The 20,588-nt window shown below is 40.8% G+C and overlaps 1 protein-coding gene across 1 annotated transcript in view; it reads left to right on the forward strand.

The window, feature by feature from the left end:
* The window catches only part of COL4A3 (collagen type IV alpha 3 chain), a gene marked incomplete at its 5' end in the record, with an annotated part of 120,583 nt that overhangs the window by 38,839 nt on the left and 61,156 nt on the right, over window positions 1-20,588 (forward strand). Inside the window, 2 exons of the mRNA XM_080670483.1 lie at window positions 16,792-16,848; window positions 18,600-18,689. Of these exons, the coding sequence (XP_080526609.1) occupies window positions 16,792-16,848; window positions 18,600-18,689 (147 nt within the window). The remainder of the gene's footprint in view (window positions 1-16,791; window positions 16,849-18,599; window positions 18,690-20,588) is intronic.

A 20,588-nucleotide genomic window follows, 5' to 3' on the forward strand; every position in this document is an offset into this window, starting at 1 on the left:
AGCCCAGCTTGCACCCTCTCTAATATGGGACCCCTCAAGGGATGTCCGACTGCCCGTTTAAGCCCGATCCCGGTGGGATCAGCCTAAACAGGCAGTCAGACATCACTCTCACAATCCAGGACTGCTGGCTCCCAACTGCTTGCCTGCCTGCCTTCCTAATTGCCCCTAACCACTTCTGCTTGCCAGCCTGATCACCCCCTAACCACTCCCCTGCCAGCCTGATTGATGCCTAACTGCTCCCCTGCCAGCCTGTTTGCCCCTAACTGCCCTCCCCTGCAGGCCTGGTCACCCCTAACTGCCCTCCCCTGGAGGCCTGGTCACCCCTAACTGCCCTCCCCTGCAGGCCTGTTCCCCCCCAACTGCTCTCCCCTGCAGGCCTGGGTCCCCCCCCAACTGCCCTCTCCTACAGGCCTGGTCACCCCTAACTGCCCTCCCCTGCAGGCCTGGTCCCCCCCAACTGCTCTCTCCTGCAGGCCTGGGTCCCCCCCAACTTCCCTCTCATGCAGGCCTGGTCACCCCTAACTGCCCTCCCCTGCAGGCCTGGTCCCCCCAACTGCCTTTCCCTGCAGGCCTGGTCACCCCCACCTTCCTTCCTCTGCCGGCTTGGTCACCCCTGACTGCACTCCCCTGCAGGCTTGATCACCCCAACTGCCCTCCCTTGCAGGCCTGGTCCCTCCCAACTGCCCTCCTTTGCTGGCCATCTTGTGGTAGCCATCTTGTGTCCACATGGGGGCAGGATCTTTGACCACATGGGGGCAGCCATCTTGTGTGTTGGAGTGATGGTCAATCTGCATATTACTCTTTTATTAGATAGGATAGAGGCCTGGTGTACAGGTGGGGGCCAGCTGGTTTGCCCTAAAGGGTGTCCCGGATCAGGGTGGGGGTTCCCTTGGGGCATGGGGTGGCCTGGGGAGGGGCCTGTGGTGGTTTGCAGGCCGGCCATGCCCCCCAGCGACCCAAGCGGAGGCCTTGGTATCTGGGGTTTATTTATCTTCTACAACTGAAACTTTGTAGCCTGGAGCGGAGCCAAGCCTTCTGCTTGCTCTGTGGTGGCAGCCATTTCTGTTTGGCTTTATGTATCTTCTCTCATTGAAACTTTGTAGCCTTGAGTGGAGGCCTAGGCTGGCAAGGGCAGGCGGAAAGCTTGGCTTCCTCCATTGCCAGGGAAACCCAAGCCTCCCTCCTGCTCTCTGTGGCCGTAGCCATCTTGGTTGGGTTAATTTGCATATTCACTCCTGATTGGCTGGTGGGCGTGGCTGTGGGTGTAGCGGAGTGATGGTTAATTTGCATATTACTCTTTTATTAGATAGGATAAGAAACAGAAGTTTCTTTAAGCAGAAATGTAAATTTGGTTTCTTTACAAAATAATATAATATTTCCACATGTTATCTTGAAATTTAATATATTTTCTTTTATTTCACAGTTTTAAATAGTCTTATCTATATATTAAAGCTAAAACTCAATAACAAAATTCTACTGTTCTAGTTTGGCAGTCTCTGCAGTAGCACAAACATTATAATATTCCTTTCTAGCATAAGAGAATTTGTTTTCAGTGCCTCAAGACATACAATATTTTTATTATACCTCATGGTTACAGAATAGACATTTTAAATTGAAAATTATTTTTATAGTCAGAAATAACACCAGAGATGTGTACATTTTCTTGAGAAAATTTAAAAATAACATGGAAGCAAGTAAATTACTTCAAAAATATTTATCAAGGTAGTACTATTTCATAATGATTGAAATTCATGGCGGGTAGTGGGATGCCCTTGCCAGCCTGGGATCTGGATCCATCCAGCTGACGTTTGCACCAGGTGGTTGGAAGCCAGCTGGCGGCTGCTTTTATATAGTTTCTTCCTTGAGAAGCATCTAGGGAGGGGAAGCGGCCACGGTGCCCGAGGCCAACTTCCAGAAGACCGGCAGCGCTGTCAGGATCATGTGGGCAGTGCAGGTCCATTGGTGACTGGCCCATTCTCCCGAGATTGGACCTGCAGGACTACTGAGAGAGAGGCTGCTGCTAGTCTGGTGGGCCGCCAGGACGGGTTGGTAATGAGCAGCACTCCCACTGTGGGAGCGCACTGAACACCAGGGGGCAGCTCCTGCATTGAACGTCTGCCCCCTGGTGGTCAGTGCACGTCATAGCGACTGGTCTATTAGTTGTTCGGTTGTTCGCTCATTTGGTCGCTTAAGCTTTTGTATATATAGATATCCTTCCCTGCCCCAAGGTCATAAAGATGTACTCTGAAATTTCCTTCTAAAAGTTTTAAAATTTGTCTTTTTCATTTGAGGTATGAGTCGGAGAAGCTTTGCATTGTTTCCTCTATGGATGACCAATGGACCAGAACCATTTACTGAACAGTGTCTCCTTCCCTGCCCCCCCCTCCATGTGCAGTGCTGACCCTGTTCTATATAAGGTTTCCATATATGGCTGGTCTATTTCTAAATTCTCCATGTTGTTCCATTAATCCGTTTGTCCGTTTCTACATCCACACCACAGTGTCTTCATTATTATAGCTTTACATAAGTCCTGAAATCTAGAATGGCATGTTCCCTCCCTGATTATTTTATCTGGATCTGTTTTGGCTATTATGGTCCCACTAAACTTCCATCTACATTTGAAATGATGCTTCTCACTCTTTGTGGCTCTTGGTCATCCCCAGTACATGCTGCTCTTGTGTTACTGCTAAAAGAACATTGTCAGCTCTCACTCTGGGGCCTCAGCTGTCAGGCCCTATTGTGTGGTGAACTTCCACAACTTGAAGGTTCCTGGTGAAAGTAGTTGAGAGGTTTCAGAATCTAAAACAACATTGCCCTTATGTGTTTGGAGAATATAAGCCCATTTAAAGGAAAACTCAAGACCCTTGCACTAGAAAGGGTTCTCAACTCATTCAGAATAGCCTTGCCCATTCATAAACAAACTTGTTTTGGTCGGACTTTTTGTTTTGACATTTAGAAATTTGTAAACACCGTAATTACTTCCTTTCATCCTGACCCAGCTGTCTTCCTCCAAGGCAAGTCAAGGGTGCAATGCTAGTCTCCGCCTGCTGTGCACATCAGGCTTATTAAGGATGTCCTAAATAGCATAAACACAAACTAGAATCAAACTAAAAGAGATCTTATATGGCATAAGAGTATGGAGACCCTGATAGTGTCCTTAAAGAGCCCAAGATCACACAGTCTGAAAAACAACTCGAGTCTTCTTGCTGTCTGTGCCAAGGGTTAGCAAACTTGTTCTGAAGAGTCAGACAGCAAATACTTTAGGCTTTGTGGGTCAAGAGGCAATGTCTTCAACAATTTGAACAACCTTATTTCTGGAAAAGCTGGTTGTCTTTACATCTAAAGACAGACATAAAACCATTCTTAGCTCAAGAGCCAGATAAAAAAAGGCGGTGGACCAGATTTGCCCTCTGGCTGTATTTCTGTCCCTGCTCTAAACCACACCTAAGAGATGTAAATTCTTGTTCCTGCCTTTTGTGTGATAAGAGGCTCGTGACTTAGAGTTACAGCCCAAGGTCACAAAGATTCTGATTGCATTTTAGCAGCAACAACAGATGTTCCTAGACAGAAACTAACTCCATGTCATATAGAGAATTTGAGAATCAATTCTGAAAATTGCTTAAGTAAATTGGAGTCTAGTTCATTTTATTTTTCACATAATGAGAAAAATCTATATGACTTAGGAACTTTTATGTACCAAATCACAAAATTAGGAATAGTAATTCAGGTGAAAATTTGTTATAATCTAGTACCAGTAAAAAACAATGTTGGTGTCTTATAATCCCTTAATATGCACACTGGAAAAGAGCAGGGTTATTAATATATATTTAACATAATTATTACTTTTTTCCATCTAAAAATTAAAGGCTATGTTGAGTTATTCGTAGGGCATCTTTAAACTCAAGTATATTAAAGTTCTGAACATATCAAACATGCCATTAATATTTCCAATATTCTGTTAGAGAATTCTCCTATGATGCAATTTTATCATGTGTCTCTTCTCTGAGTTAGGCATATGTTGTTTGTTTCTTGTACATTTTAAAGAAAGTGTCATATTTTTGACAATTCAGCATCATAACCTTTTCTCTGTTTCTTGTTCTGAATCCAGATCACTATAGAGTGTGTCCAGAATTGTGTCTTTTTTCATTTTGTATTTCTTAACTAGAGCCTATAAAAACACTTCATAGCCCAATGCTATCTCTGGGTGTACAACTGGCTTTCCATTCTTCAAATGCCTGTTCATTGTGAATTATAGGCACTGGTTGTGTAAGTAAAAAACATTTCAAAGATTTGTATGTAGAGAACTTGAGACTCACTGCGAAGTTTTTGAACAATACCTGAAACATGGTCACAGGTATTGTTAGCCTCCTTCTCATTTATTTAGTGCCCCATATTCTAAAGAGCCTTCTTATAACTCATAGGGCTTATAGTCTGGGCGTCTGTTTTAAGAACTTTCTTATCACATCCTTACCTAAGGGCTACTCCACAAAAATGAAAAGTGTACCTGAAAATATTTGTTTTCAGACTGATTCATTCTTGAATGTCTGAGGCTTATATTAGAATTTTTGTTGATTTAATTGACTTAGAATGTAGAATTGAAATGAGAAACAAACATAAACCTAACCTAAAACATACACTTTTCTCAGCAATGAATTTTTTTTTTTGTGAATAGGTTAACAGTCTACCATTCCCTCTTAATCATCACCATTTCCTTTTATTTAAAAAAAAATGAAAACTATTGATTTTTCCTGATTATGAAGTAATGTGCATGCAAAAAAGTTTAAAACAATTTAAGGAAGTAAAAAGTAAAAATCACCATACTCTCACTCTCAGAAGTAACCATTTTTAACCATTCTATGTATGTACTTCCAGAATTTCTATACATATACATGTATGTTTCATAAAAAAATATGACCACATTGTTTAGAACCTTTTTTCTTCACTTAATGTCATATCTTCTCTTCCAGGTAATATGCCTGGCTGTATTGACATGCCATAATGTATGTAACCAACCCCTTATGAAATCTTGTCTGTGCAAGAAAAATATGCTCATAGACTCCTGAGCACCATCTGATGAGACCTAAGCATTTTTTTTTTTGAGATAAAATATTAAAATGTGGAGGCCTGAAAGTTAAACATCATTTTGGGCATTACTGGCTTTGCTGGTTCCACCCTCCAGAATGTTTCTGCAAACAAGACCATGCTTGCTGGAGGGCCAAGGACACTCTGGGCATTGCTGCGATATTCACATTCACCATTCAACTACACAAGGGAACTCCCAGAGTTAGTGTCTTGAAATACCTGAACTGGAAGGAAATATCAACATTGTCAAATCACTTGTAGCACAGCCCACAACACTGCTGCTCTCATTAGCCCTGACTGCCAGTCTTATTAAAGGACTGTGACAGGTCTACATATATATGTAATCATGTTGAATTCAAACTTTCCAGAATAGCTAAACCCCCTTTTAGGATTTCTAAAATGCAATCGCACATTTTAAAAAGATGTCATGACAGTATGGTGATTGTGGGGGGTGGGATGGAGGTAGAAGAGGGCATGGAGAGGATAAATGGTGATGGAAAAATAAAATAAATAATAAGTTAAAAATACAGCCCTAACCGGTTTGGCTCAGTGGATAGAATATCAGCCTGTGGACTCAAGGGTCCCAGGTTCAATTCCGGTCAAGGGCATGTGCCTTGGTTGCGGGCACATCCCCGGTAGGGGGTGTGCAAGAGGCAGCTGATTGATGTTTCTCTCTCATCGATGTTTCTAACTCTCTATCCATCTCCCTTCCTCTCTGTAAAAAATCAATAAAATATATATTTTTTAAAAAGTTAAAAATACAATAAAATCTATAGGATTACCAAAATAAAGAAGATATGAAAAACACTGAAGTTTCTTAAATTAGGACATGATACTGATTACATCTCTGTCTTAAGAAACTAATTTAAATGCGCTTTTGTTGTTCCTTCTGTAGCTTCCCTCCTAAACTAACAGTGAAGCAGGCTATCTATGTGCCCGCTCTGTGGATCCAAGCTAAACAATCAAACTCTATTTAGCAACGACTAAAATATATTTTCAATATTAACAGAGAAGCAAAGCAAATATTAGGAAAGTGTGCAAATATAATTATCTCGGAGAGCTCCAAAAATGCTTAAAATTTAGACCTGAATTTCAATTGCTTTGCATTCTAAATTAGGGTATTTCTGTCTACTTGTATTTTTTATTCTAAAATACAGAATTAATAACAATTCCATTTCTCATATCCTTTTGTAATTTCACAAAACATACCACCATTGAGCAGACTCTTCTGATCTAAGAAATAGTATAGGATGAAACCTCTGTCTTCTGACTCATTATTTCTCTTTCATCTTTGCCTTTTCAAAACACTTACTGTGCTGTCCAGCTCAGTGGTCGGCAAACCGCGGCTCGCGAGCCACATGCGGCTCTTTGGCCCCTTGAGTGTGGCTCTTCCACAAAATACCACGTGCGGGCGTGCACGTACAGTGCGATTGAAACTTCATGGCCCATGGGCAGAAGTCGGTTTTGGGCTCTCAAAAGAAATTTCAATCGTTGTACTGTTGATATTTGGCTCTGTTGACTAATGAGTTTGCCGACCACTGGTCCAGCTCATGCATCTGCTCTTATCTTAGTGTCCTTCCCATTTATACCAATATACTCTGCCCGCTGGTGGATTTTTCCTCCCACTGCTAATCCCAAGGACTCGTGAATTCACCTGTGGTTTTCTCATTTGTCTACTCCTAAAATTTTGTTTACTTGGTATTAGTCACCTACATGAGAAGAAAAATTCAATCATCAAAATGTCTGAAGTATCCAAATGTTTGTTTTTCCAGAGACATAGCTTACATTTTCCTATTTGTTTTTGTATGATGTCTCACTCTAGCTGTCATCATTATATATATATGCTTATCTCCCTGTAATCTGTTTTCAGTGCCAGGAAGCATTGCATTGTACTTGGCATTTGCCCAGTTTCAGTGTTAACCTTTTGCTGCTTTAATAACAATCATATGTCTTACATCATTGTGTAAATTACACCTACCACCAACTTTATGCATTTAGTACCATGTAATCTATCTTTTCATATGCTTGGCATTTACTGAGCATCTACTTTTTGTAATTGTAGCCCCAGTGCTATCTGGGAGTATCCTGTCCTTTGAGGTTTAAAATGACGTAAAATTCTTTGAGTGCCGTCTCAAATCCATGGGAAATCCAAATTCTGCTGACGATTTATGCAGATTTCCTGGAGCCTGTATTTCTTTCTGATTTCCTGTACTTGCTGAAGACTGACTCTCACCAACATTTCACTTTCCACAAGGATTCTTCCCTGCATGGACCAGAGCAGGACAGAGTGCAGCTTGTTCAGTTTCCCCAGGTTTTTCCCCCCAATATTTTTATTCATTTTTAGAGAGAAAGGAAGAGAGAAGGAGAGAGAAACATCCATGTGGGAGCATTACATCAATGGGCTGCCACCTGCATGCCCCCAGGGATCAAGCCTGCAACCAGGGCATGTGCCCTGACGGGGCATCTAACTGGCAACCTTTTGGTGAACAGAAGATGCCCAACAAACTGAGCTACATCGGCCTGGGCCAGAATACGGCAGTTTTATAGAACAAATTTAACTGAAGATTCAGAGACAACACTAAAGACTTGCACTGTATTTGTAATGTGCTTTTTCCTACCCTGGGTGATAAATGAAGGGTATATGTTCTATTACTCTTTGTACCTTTCCATGTATATGGATTCCCCCACCCCCGAAGGCCCATTAAGTCACGTGACACACCTATGGGAACAGTTTCCACCTGGGAGAACTGCTCCCCTCTCCCCTGTTCCACGAACTGTCCTTTTTCAGGTATTGGAGAAAATTGCATGTCAACAAATAATTACAATGCAATTAGATATGTTGTAAGAGCACTTAGCACAAAACAGATGAGAAAGCAACTAACTACCTGTAGGATTAGAAAAGTGGTCTTCCAGAAAGAGGTAACCTTTGAACTACTCCAGGAAGGGCAGGACTTAGCCAAGCTGAGCAAGGAGAATGAACAGTGGGCATTCAGGTCAAAGAAGGGCCGCATGGAAAAGCACAGGAATGTGAAAGAGTGCTCGGGGTGACTAGTGGCCACGGAGGCGGGGTCAATAGTGGGGACCAGAATACAGAAAGCCTCTTACATCACACTGATAAGTTTAGACTTGACACTGCTGGCCATAGGGAATGAAGAAATGATTTTAATCAGGGAAGAGGTATAATGGGGACTTTATAATTAATAGTTGATAATCTCAGCTATCCTCTATTTTTTTTTAATATATTTTATTGATATTTTACAGAGAGGAAGGGAGAGGGATAGAGAGCTAGAAACATCGATGAGAGAGAAACATCGATCAGCTGCCTCCTGCACACCTCCTACTGGGGATGTGCCCGCAACCAAGGTACATGCCCTTGACCGGAATCGAACCCGGGACCCTTCAGCCCGCAGGCCGACGCTCTATCCACTGAGCCAAACCGGTTTCGGCTATCCTCTATTTTTAAAAGTAAATTGTTTTCTTATTTCATAAATACCACAGAAATTTTCTAGGGGAGTCTTAGTTCCTGATTAATGCTTGATATGTAAAGGAGATTCTTAATCTCCTTTTCAAATGCAGGTTCTAGGTCCTCAGACCTACTCCCTGGGCCATGGGCTCCTGGAAAAAGTAAGATCACTAGGGGCTCCAGGTAATTCATGGATACTAAACACTGAGATCCTCTATTTCTATTAGAACGCCATGGAACTAAAGAGGGAGATTTTTCTTAATTACAATCTGATTTGAACTGGTGTCATCAAAGAAGTGTGTTAATCATAACAAATGCAGCAAAAACACCCCAAACGTTTCTATCATACATTTGAAAAAGCAAATTCAGGGTATCAGATTGCCTTCTTATTCTTTAGAGTTATATTAGTGATTTACTGGTTTATGTCCAGCCCCAATCAGCGTGAACTGGACAGCATCTACAGTCCTCCCCTTCTAGGAAGAAGATAGTTTCATAGTGGTGACCAACCCCAGCCAAGAATTGTGTCAGAGCCCAATTCAGCCATAAATATTATTTTCCTCTAAGATGATCACCCCTGAGACAAAGCCCCCAGACTTATTGGGCCCTGGTTCTCCAATCTGCCAAAGCTCTGTGCAGGAGAGCTAACATGCAACATGGCTCTGCTTTTACATCTGCACAGTCTCACCAAACTGCAAGCAGCTCATCTGCCCAAGGGGAAATGAGAAGTTTTGGGCTCCACATAAAATCTGGACCAACCTCAGAATCAGTATAAGACAGATGAACCCTAAGGCCTCTTGCAGTCTTCATGTTCTCTGAGTTACGACATTGGAAGAATGCATAGCAAGTGAGAGGTCAGGCAACCTCTGGGCTTTACCTTGGTCTGCAAAGAATTGCCAACTTAAGGTTTTTCTCATCAACTGCCTGAATCTTTTCTTTAAAAGTTTCCTATGTTTATTCTCACTGTACTTTTTTCTACCAGGAAGTCAACACGAAATTGGTAGTTTTCCAAATTGAAGGAAAGCATCGCTTCAGATGAACTTAACTTGAGAAAATAATAAATTGTAGGACTTTAAATGTAAAAGAAGAGGAAATTTTCTGCTTTTGAGATGAACTTTCTTTTTTGTTGTTCTAAATGAACTTTATCTTTTCTTGTTCATTTTTAGTGAAGTAAAGTAGACAGATAGTAAAAAACAAAAATAAGTACTATAAAATATTAAAAGTAATAATAAAATACATGCACTATTAAAGACTTAGAACAAAAACAAAGTTCCTCTCCTGGCTGCATTCTCCCAACTTCCTCTCCACTTTCAACTCCTATAGCTGTTTCTTCCATTATTGACCTCCATATTTCTGAAACACACACACACACACACACACACACACACACACACACACACACAAAACAGGCTTATAAAACTATTTCCCAATTTCCCAATTTAGTATTATTGACTGACTTGCAGTTTGGGAAGTGAGGACTTTTCCATGATCCACTGCCCTCCTTTTTCTCAAACCTTTCCAACATGCTCATATCCTAACTTTTGTTAAATCATTAGTGTATGCTTATGAAAATTGGTTCACTGCTCAGCCACTGCTTCTAGACAAACTTTTGATTTTTCCTGAAATTTTAAATTTTCTACTGTCACACCCATCAGACTATTTTCTTGGTGTCCTGGGGCGGCCCCCACACCGTGGCTCCAATCAGGGTCAGCTGTACCAGGTCCTCCCGAGACAGACTTCCCTAGTTAGAGTCTCTCTTGGACACTATGTCCTTCCCTTTCTTGGCCTAATTCCTCTTTTAGTGGAATACATCCTCCAGTGGTTTTCTATGAATGGGTGCCTGTAAGGTAATATCTTTGATTCATTACATATCTGAAAATGTCTGTGTTTCCTCAAACACGGGATCAGTTGGTGTGTAAAGTCTGAGGTGAAGATCCATTTCCCTTAGAATTCTAAAGGCCTCCTGCCATATCTCCCTGTGGTATTATTACACTTGACACATCCAAGGCCATGTTAATTCCAATACTTTTATATGTGACTTTTGTTGCTTACTTCTAGGATCTTCGTCTCCAGGGTTCTGGAATGTTGTGATAACGTGCCCCAGGTGCCTGAACTTATGAGAGGATGACATTTAGGGGGCTCTGTTCATCTGAACATTTGACTTTTTTACTTTCAAAAATTCTTTCATTTATTATTTATTTGATAATTTTATCCTTTCTTCTCTCTCTCTGTTGTATCTCAGAAACTCCTGTTGGTCAGACACTGGGCCTCCTGAATTTATCCCTAAACCTTCTTGGCTTTTTTTTCCTGATTGTTTATCTCTTTACTTTTTGTTTTATTTTCTGGGAAAATCTCCTGAATTTCTCTTTCATCATTTTCATCATTTTTTTTAATTTTAGGTGGACCCCTATATTCTTTATTACTGCCTAAAAAATTGTCCCAAAATTTTGCAGTTGAAAGCAGCAAACATTTATTATTTCATACATTTTCTGAGGGTCAGGGATCTGGGAGCAGCTTAGCTGAGTGGTGCCGTCTCAAGGTGTCTCAAGGGGCTGCAGTTAAGCTGAAGGTTGGGGCAATAGTCACCTCAGGCTTGATAGGGTTGGAAGGTTAACTTGCAAGATAGCTCATTTGCAGGATTGTTATTGGGGGCCTCAACTCTTCAAGACCTTGGCCTCTTCATAAGGCCTTGACTTGACATGCAGTAAGCTTCCCCAGAGCAAGTAATCCAAGAGAGAGAATGGACATCACAATGTCTTTTTATGACTTAATCTCAGAAGTGACATAGCATCACGAATGCCCTATTCTATTGGTCATACAGACCAACCCTGGTCCAGTGTGGGAGGAGACTATACAAAGGCATGAACCCCAGGACGAGGGATTATGGGGGAGCACTTCAGAGGCTGGCTACCACAGCTCTGCATTTCAACTTCGGTTGTTTCCTTTCTCTTCCTCCTCTGCCTGTGCCCCCCCTTTTTGGAACTGCCTCAGTTGGGAATCCTCCATGACCCCAATCCAAATAGAGTTGACCCTGGAACAACATGAGTTTAACTGCATAGGTCCGTTTATGCGTGGATTTTTTTTCAATAAATACTGTAAATATATTTTCTCTTCTTTATAATGTTCTTAATGACATTTTCTTTAGCTTAATTTATTGTGAGAATATAGTATGTTATACATACAACATACAAAATATGTGTTAATTGACTTCTATGTTATCAGTAAGGCTTCTGTTTACTAGTAGCAGAAGGCTATCAGTAGTTAAGTTTGGGGGGAGTCAAAAGTTATATGCAGATTTTTGATTGCACAGGGGTCAGTGCCCCTAACACCTGCATTAAAGGTCAACTGTAGTATCAAATGCTGTTTCTTGGCTCCTGCTCCCCATTTTGTACAGTAACCAAACTCCAGGTATCACAGTAGGCTGCCAGACTTAGTCCAACCTCTCAGGCATCAGCCCTCCCACTGCTTTCTGTTGCTATTGCATTTTGCTTCCCAGAAACATTTATCTTGTTTTTGAGTCTATTTTCTATTTTCTCTTTTTATATCTTACCTTTTATTAAAACAGAGACTATGTGCCACAGCAATAACAAGGTCCTGTTCCACTCAACCTGAGCTTCCACTCGCCATCCATCTCGCAAAAATTAATTGACACTTTTTATCTGTTTTAGTCTTCTCACCTGTTTTCCTTATCTTTGGGTTGATACTTTCTTTATTCCTTATTTTATTTTTTATCCATCATCTTATTCTGGTTTTCAAAAGGAGCGGACACAAATAAAGGTATTTAATCAACTCTCTTTCTGGCTTAACTCTTCCATACATAAGTGAGCCTGTTTTTTTCTGCTTAATATTCAGGATAATATTGCTACTCAAGCAGTGTCCATATTTTCAGATTATGTGACACCAGAGTCTTTTCTGGAATCCAAAGGAGACTTCCATTTGAAAAGGTGGTCTTGTCTTATGGGTGATGCTCAGTCAGTGCTCCAAAAATGTTAACTATCGCTATCATTATAGTACTGATCAGGGCAAAAAATAAACAACTAACAGCCCCAAGTTCATGATTATAGATCTAAATATCACTCACTGCATTATGGAAGATGTGTAAAACTCCCTCAACGTATTGTTCATTCCCAAATGTAGCAGGGACCTCTGAGTCAGCGCCAATGATCTGTATGCTTGCTGTCATCCAGAAAATCACAGATGGGCGGCTGGGTTAGATGTCTAGACTGGGGATGTCTCTCTGGACAGCAGTTGAAAGATAGGAAGTGGCAGTTGCAGAGAGATTTCTGTGATATCCAAGTATGGGGACAGCGGCTCGGGATGGGGAAGAAGGGGCCACTGAAAAAGCAGCACACGGGTGGCACCCCTCTTTACTGGAGGGCGTGTTGTCAAGGCTCAGGGGCAATTGCTTAAGGCAGACATGGGTGGAAGGGCAAAGAACAGCCCATGGACTCTGTCTGGCACAGCTGCCCGCACATGGTTGATGCTTTTCACACACAAAAACTTTCGCCTCTGGCTATTGGCTGGGCAGAGGGTCAATAAATATATTGCAAAATCAACAGGCCTGCTCAGTAGAGTGTGAACCAGCTTTGAATGTTGCCAACTTCCCCTTATGCTAACCCAGGCTGAGCTGGGCTGGGCTGGGCTGGGCATGGGGGAGGAGAGATTGGACAGAGGGCAGCAGAATGCATGTAAACTGGGCATGGGCTGTTCTGAGAATAGAAATAGGAAATATCTGAAATTATTCAAAAATTATTTCCTGGCCTATTCATAAAGAGAAAAAAAAATGTGTGTGCGTAATTAGATCATTTATTAGTTTTAGGAATAAAAAGATAATTTTTTATTGCCTGCCAGACACAGCTCCTACCTGCAGTCTAGTAAACATAATAAACCTTAACTCATGAGCATTTAAAAATAGCAATATTAAGTTAATAAGTTAGTAAACACACACACTGTTGGTAGCCCACAGAAACAGCTGTGGGGGAGGAAAGAGTTTTCCTCGACCCTCTTAGGGTCCCTGAATGACCTGAAAATTAAAGCAACGGAGTCAGATTAACAGGAGAAAAGCACACACATTTTATTAAATTTTTACATGTGTGTGGGAGCCTTCACAGGAGAATGAAGACACCAAGAAGTGACCAGAGCAGGGAGCTTTGAGATCTTTTGGACAAAGAAACAATAAATTTGTGAAGAACTGACAAAACAGTAAAGATGTAACTAGGAAGAGAAGGGTGAGTTTACCAAGGTTTATTGGCAGATCCCTATGGTGCCATCTCTGGGCTGAGTCTGTTCCAGTACACATCTTATGTACTTGTCTAAGTACTTTAACAGTGTTAACCCATTTGACCCCATTTTACAGATGCAGAAACTGAGGCACTAGAGATCACATAAAGTCACACAGGTGACTTGGCAGAGCTGGGATTCAGGCCCAGGAAGTCTCCTGTTAACCCCTCTGCCATATGGACCTGCAGGCAATATATGGGCCTTCATGAGCACAACAGGAATAGAGACAAAGAGAAAAGTACAAGAGACAACTGACCAGCATTCCTGGAATTGCCTGCTGCCTTTGTAAAATATATTTGATTGTTTTCATTTATAAGCATCACACACTGTTGGAGTCTCAAACCAATATTATATTAAGCAAACAAATTGTGTGTGTGCTCATATACTAGTACACATAATATTTTCTTAATTGACTAACATATTTAATATACTCTAAGAGTACTATTAATGTTTGTAGTTAATGCATTTGTACTTGAACCAAAATACTTCTCAGTTTGCTTACCATTGGTCTTAGAATGAAGACCAGCTCTCTGGCACTAGACAACCCCCTTCAGGAGGAATTGTCTGGGAAGACGATGACTAATTCCACCTGACAGAAGGAAGGGTTGCACAGTAGCATGTATATCCTTTGGCATAGGATATTGCAGCAAAACAAGAGAGAAGGGTAGTCTCCATTGACTATTTTACTCAGTGCAGGGCACTCGCTCTGCATCTTCTTTTACAGATGAGGTAACTTGGAAGGATTAAGTAATTTGTCCAAAGCTCTAGTAAGTAGCTGGAAACCTGAGGATAACTCCTTTGTAGACCTGACCGACATGAGCATACACACAATTTATTTGCTTAATAAAATATTGGTTTGAGACCCCAATGGTACATGATGCTTATAAATGAAAAACCTGTGATTTCTGGAATTTCAAAACCTTTTAAAATTCTCTACTATCAATGTTTATTTTACATTCAAAGTAAGGTTATTGTCATAAAAAATGAATGTGACTATTAAAAGAATGATTTTCACAAGTTTAACTGTTGAATATGCAAAAGTGCTAAAACATCACCATAACCTTGGGTCTCTTCCTGATGTGTTAATGGTTAGCACATAAGAACATTATTATGAGCTTTCTGTTCAAGACAAATGATTTCTTCGTGATGGAATATGGAAACTAAAAGGTATTTTATTGTTTGAAGAGGAAAAACAATAAAAATATTGCTTAAGAAATATCCATTAGTTATGCCTTCTTAGTAATGGCATTTGGCCAGACTGGTTTTTAATGGATTTAGCAATTGAACAGTAATTAATGGGTTTTAGTCCATTAATATATTCATAGTACTTCAAAAATAGACCCCAAAAAATGAATTAAAATTAATGAAAATAAAAATATGGTCACTGTGCCCTGGCTGGTTAGAGTGTCATTAATTACTCTGAAAGTCATGGTTAGAGTGTTGTTACTTACTCTGAACGTCATGGGTTTCAATTCCTGGTCAGGGGGCATACCCAGAATTTAGGTTCAATCCCCTGTTAGGGAGTATGCGGGAGGCAACCGACTAAAGTTTCTCACATCAATGTCTCTCTCTCTCCCTCTCTGTTCCTCTCCCTCTAAAATCAATAAAAAATACATATCCAGGTTAGGATTATCTATACAGCTGCTGTATCTTCTGGCTAAGTAATCTATGAACCAGGAGGTCACTGTTTGATTCCTGGTCAGGGCACATGCCCAGGTTGTGGGCTCGATCCCCAGTGTGGGGTGTGCGGGAGGCAGTTGATCAATGACTCTCTCTCCCCATTGATGTTTCTATCTCTATATCCCTCTCCCTTCCTCTCTGTTAAAAAAATACCAACTATCCAAACCTTGGGGAAAATACATACTTTTCTTTTCAATCAGTTGCTCTCTATTAATATAGATTGTGATGTACTAGTATGAAAATGTGGTGAGGATATATGATGAATGTCTGAAATTGCTATCTACTCCCTCTTTTGAATGACAGCATAGTCTACTGCCCTATATTCAGGAAATACGTTCAATTAAAGATTTTTTTGTTTGAATATTTTTATTTTGATTACACAACTTTGGGACTTTGGGACTACCTGAAGCAATTTTTTAAAAATTTTCTTCCCAGTCAGCACATCTCCTACCCTTGCCCAGCCTCTGCTGTCAGTTAATTTTTTTGGGGGGGAAGGGCGCAGTGTAGAGAAAGAGAACACATTTTTAGTTGATATTAACCCAAAGACTAAAGATAAATATATAACCATAGAATGTGTGTCAAAACAAATTTTAAATCCACTAGATGAAACGATTTCTCTTTTGTTCCTCTGCTGGCCTTCATCAGAGTTGGCATGTGCGTAAGTGTGAAAGTCAGGGTTGTGTGTCAAAGTGACTAGTTAGGGAGATAAGAGCTGCCAAACACACAGTTCAAATTTTTGTTTTTTAATAAGAACACTTTGATATTAGCATTAGTGAATTAGTTTATTTTTATCTTTAAAGACATATCATGGGTATTAATCATCTTTTCTCCGTCTTGAATTATTTCAAGAAAAGAAAACCTTAGAATCAACCTCAGAAGATGCTACCAATTAATATACCCAAATACATACATGTACATTATGCTGAACTTATGACACTTGCCAACATCAGACCATGTTCTACCAACAACAATGGCAATTTCATATGGTTCAACTATATATATTGTTCAAAACAAAAAAAAAGGACGGTTGGCTTTTTTCCATGAACAAATTCCTTAAAATTCTTAAATACCATGAGAATGATGTACAATCATCTGATAGTTCTTCCATGTGCAACAGCTTCTCCCTTATCTACTCTGTTTCTATTGATACATTGCCACAGCATCTCATCACTTCTAATGATCAGTGTTCAACGCTCTCAGAATAGAAAACTATGTTTGCTTTTTGCCCAGTCAGTTGGGAATTACTAAGCTGTTTTTACCCAAAACCCTTCCTCTCTCCCTCTTCCTAGGGCTGTGTCTGCACGGACAAAGGCCAGTGCTTCTGCAGTGGGACCAAAGGGGAGAAGGTAAAAATAAAACCTTAATTCTGCTTCTTTTCTCTTTGGAGCTCATCCTGGAGCTCACACTCTTCTTTCATTAAGGGCAGGAAGATCAGCAGTGTGTTCTTCCACTCCCCAAATCCAATATTAAAGTAATTGTATGTAAAAATTAACCTGAAAAAAAAGGGGGGTGGGCGGGAGGGCTTAGAGGAGCTTCAGATAACTTGTGTAAATACAGGCAGTTATTTTAACTCTCTTGGCTTGTAAAGGAGAAATGGCAAGTTAGTGAAAAGGGAAGTTGATGTATACCCTATTTACAATTTTGCTAAACACGAGAGAACAACTGGAAATAACTTAATTCACTCTCTTTGACATAAACTAAACATTGAAATGCTACAATTTTAAGTCCTGTGGCGTTGATGCAGGCCCGCCCCCTGGTGGAAGGATCCTGTAGCAGCGCTCTACTTGAGGCAAACATTTATCAGAGGCAAGTGGCTCCATTGCAGAATTCAAGGGGCAAAAAAAAGGGAATGCGGTGAAATCTCATTAATTCGCTCCATTAACTTGCAATCTGTGATAATAAAGACAGAGGCAGAACTAAAGTTGTGTCTTTGTTCACAAAACCCTTTCCTCAGATACATTAATGATTTACTTAACAATATTGAAAGGTAACTGCTTAAAAGTATTTTAAAAAGAATATATTTTAAGCTCTCTAGATAAAATAATCATAACTTATATGATCACTATAATAGCTATTATTCTATTTATTTTAAATTATTCTAAAATTCATGTGTAGTTGATTTAGGGTTTTTTCTCAGATTCATGATGGAAACTGTGATTCATTCTCACATTCTAGAAGCAGTATTGAATCCCTACTGTGTTCAAGATGCTATTCTAGGATGTGTGAAGGAACTTGAGTATTGAGAGGAGTATATTTCTCTTTTTATTGGGTGTATGCTCTCTCTCTCTCTCTCTCTCTCTCTCTCTCTCTGTCTCTGTCTCTCTCTCTTTTAAAATATAATTTGCCAATTGTGTAACTAAATTGACTGAATTAACTGGTGGCCTTTACTGTTGAATAGAAACTCCAGGATCCACTTCCATGGGAAGATTCTTTGTTGACAGAGAACCATGTAACACATTGGGCCTGAATTACTTACACTCACTCATTATTAGGGGCTTTTCCATATCATCTGACTCTTTCTAAAAAAAAACTATTTAGCTCACACTGATACTTATGCCACCCTTGACATCTCTCCTACATCTCCTGCACGAATATCATATTGAATTACGAATTCCTGTGTAATCAAGAAAGAACTAAGACCCACAGCCTGCATGTTGTTCTTTTCAAGCTGCAGAGCAGTTATGCACACTCCCAACAGCATTCCTGTGCCTTGTCCTCACTATCTCCATCTTTCAACAAACACACTACTGACCTCAATCTTTCTAACTGGGTTTCCCCTCCAGTCTGCATTTTATTTTTCTTTCTCTCCCTGCTCAGTTAACTCTGCCATTTGGGCTAACGTTCTTACAGATCAAGGGCCAGCACTTCCAAGCCTATGGACAATGCTAATAGCCGGCAGCTTTTCAGTTACTGATCCACTCATTGCTGCGGGCTGATTTTTGTTTACATCTAAGGGCGGGGGGGGGGGGGGGGGGGGGGGCGGGACTATGCAAAAACGTTATCAAGTCATAAAGGGGAAAAAACAATGGTTAAGGCTGTGTATGTTGTTGAAGAGTTTCTGTTCTGTGTATTTCTTCTCTTGTTTTGGTTTTAATAGGGAGAAAAAGGTCTTCCTGGACCCCCTGGTTCTCCTGGCCTGAAGGGATTCCCAGGTCCTGAAGGCTCACCTGGACCACAGGGACCCAAGGTACATCAGCCTGAAAGGTTGAGGAATACTCAACCCACCCAACCTTCTTTATGCCTACCTTATGGTCTCCTGAGAACATGGAGAGAATTTCACATCTTAGCTAACCATCGCAAATGATCATTATTATCTTCAAATCCTCTACTCAACTTCCTCCTCCCCAGTCTACACAGCTTCTGCATCTGCATCAGCTCCTACTTTCTTCTCTTCTGCATGGAAAGATGAGTTCTTTTCACTTTCCATTCAGGACCAACCTGCCCCCTCTCCTGCCTCCCACCCCACCACACACACACACACACACACACACACACACACACACACACACACTGTACCCTGCTCACTGGGATTACAAGTATAACCTTATTCCAAGAGATATCTCCTTTGTCTTGGGATATTCTAACTTTCCTTTTGATGTTGGCCTTTCTCTTTCAGTCCTTAAACATGCCAATATTTCCCCATATTAATATAAACACCCTTTAGACCTTACAGGTGCAGTGACCAAAGGATTGCCATCCTTTCCCTGTCTTTCCTTTCTGTCAAACTTCTTTAAAAAAAATAGCTAACCAGGCTGGCTAGAGTTCATCTCCATTCACTCCTCAGCAGGTGATAATTGCCTTCGGCCCCCTCTCTCCTGACAACACTCTTGCAGAGATCACCCATGACTCCAAGTGATCAGTGCCAATGGATTCTTCTGTGTCTTTGTCTGACCTGAACCCCTCTGCTTTGTCTCAGATGTTGTGGAGTGGATTGCTCTCTTCTCCTTGAAACTCAGTCTTTGTTTCTGACTCTCTTCTTGCTTCCCGCCCTTCCTGTCTTTCTTGGGTTTCTTTTTCTGAACTCTTTCCTTAAGCATCAAGGGCCCTTCGTTCTGACCAGAGCCTACTGCCCTTCACACTGGTCACACATTTTTATCCTAAAGTCTGTGATAAAACCAAGGGCTTTTGTTTAAATCAGTGCCCTAGAGGATTTGCTAAAGAACTCAAACCACTAGTTTGCTGATGGCTCTTTCTGCCCTGGACATTAGTCAGACATAGCCTAGGCTCTCACACACTCCCATGGTCACAACCCTGACTGCTGACCTCCAGCAAACTATGAACTAACCAGTAAGTTATGAAAGACAATCACAATTGATCTCCACACAGTTTTTTTAAATTTCATAAATATTGTATAGGATATTGACATAGTCATCAAAGGCAATATTTACTGAAAATTTACTCTGTGTCAGGCACTGGACCATGTATTCCTGACTGCACCTTATTTACACCTCACGGTGGTTCCAGAAATCAGGATGGAGACTCATAACCTAGTTCTCATTTTTGTCTCCATTTTATGGATGAGGAAACCGACACTCAGAGCACTTAAGTAATCTGTCTTTGGTTACACAGCCATCAGGTGGCTGCTTTTATACAATGCCAGCATCAAACTCCTTAACCAAAGAAGCTAAACCCACACCTGTAGTTCCCAAGTAAAAATGTAACGATGGCTTGTTCTCCAGAAATTCCACCACTTTCTGTCTGTCCCATTCATGTATGCATTGTTTCTCCATTTCTCCTTCTTGTGATCCTAATTTTGGAAAAGTCATTTGGATTCTGGACATCCTATGCCTGAATTTGGATACATTCTGTGGCCTCCCTCCCAGGTGTGACCTCACATTTTTCTCCATTTCGCTGGTAGAATGAATTTGCCACTTCAACCCTGTACATCAGATCAGCTAAATTCTGACTCCTTCCTTTTCATTTTGTTCTCTATACCCTGCTTGTAGCTCTCAGCATTTCTTTAGTGATGCTACCAATAAATTAAAATGAAGGTTCTGAACACATGGTGCTCAGAGTTCAATGATGTGCAAGGATTCCATAAAGCTAATTCAGGAAACCCTGTGCCACGTTGACATGGAGTTCATAT

The sequence above is a fragment of the Plecotus auritus genome, assembly GCF_963455305.1.
Source record: "Plecotus auritus genome assembly, chromosome: 5".
In the NCBI taxonomy this organism is placed as follows: Eukaryota; Metazoa; Chordata; class Mammalia; order Chiroptera; family Vespertilionidae; genus Plecotus; species Plecotus auritus.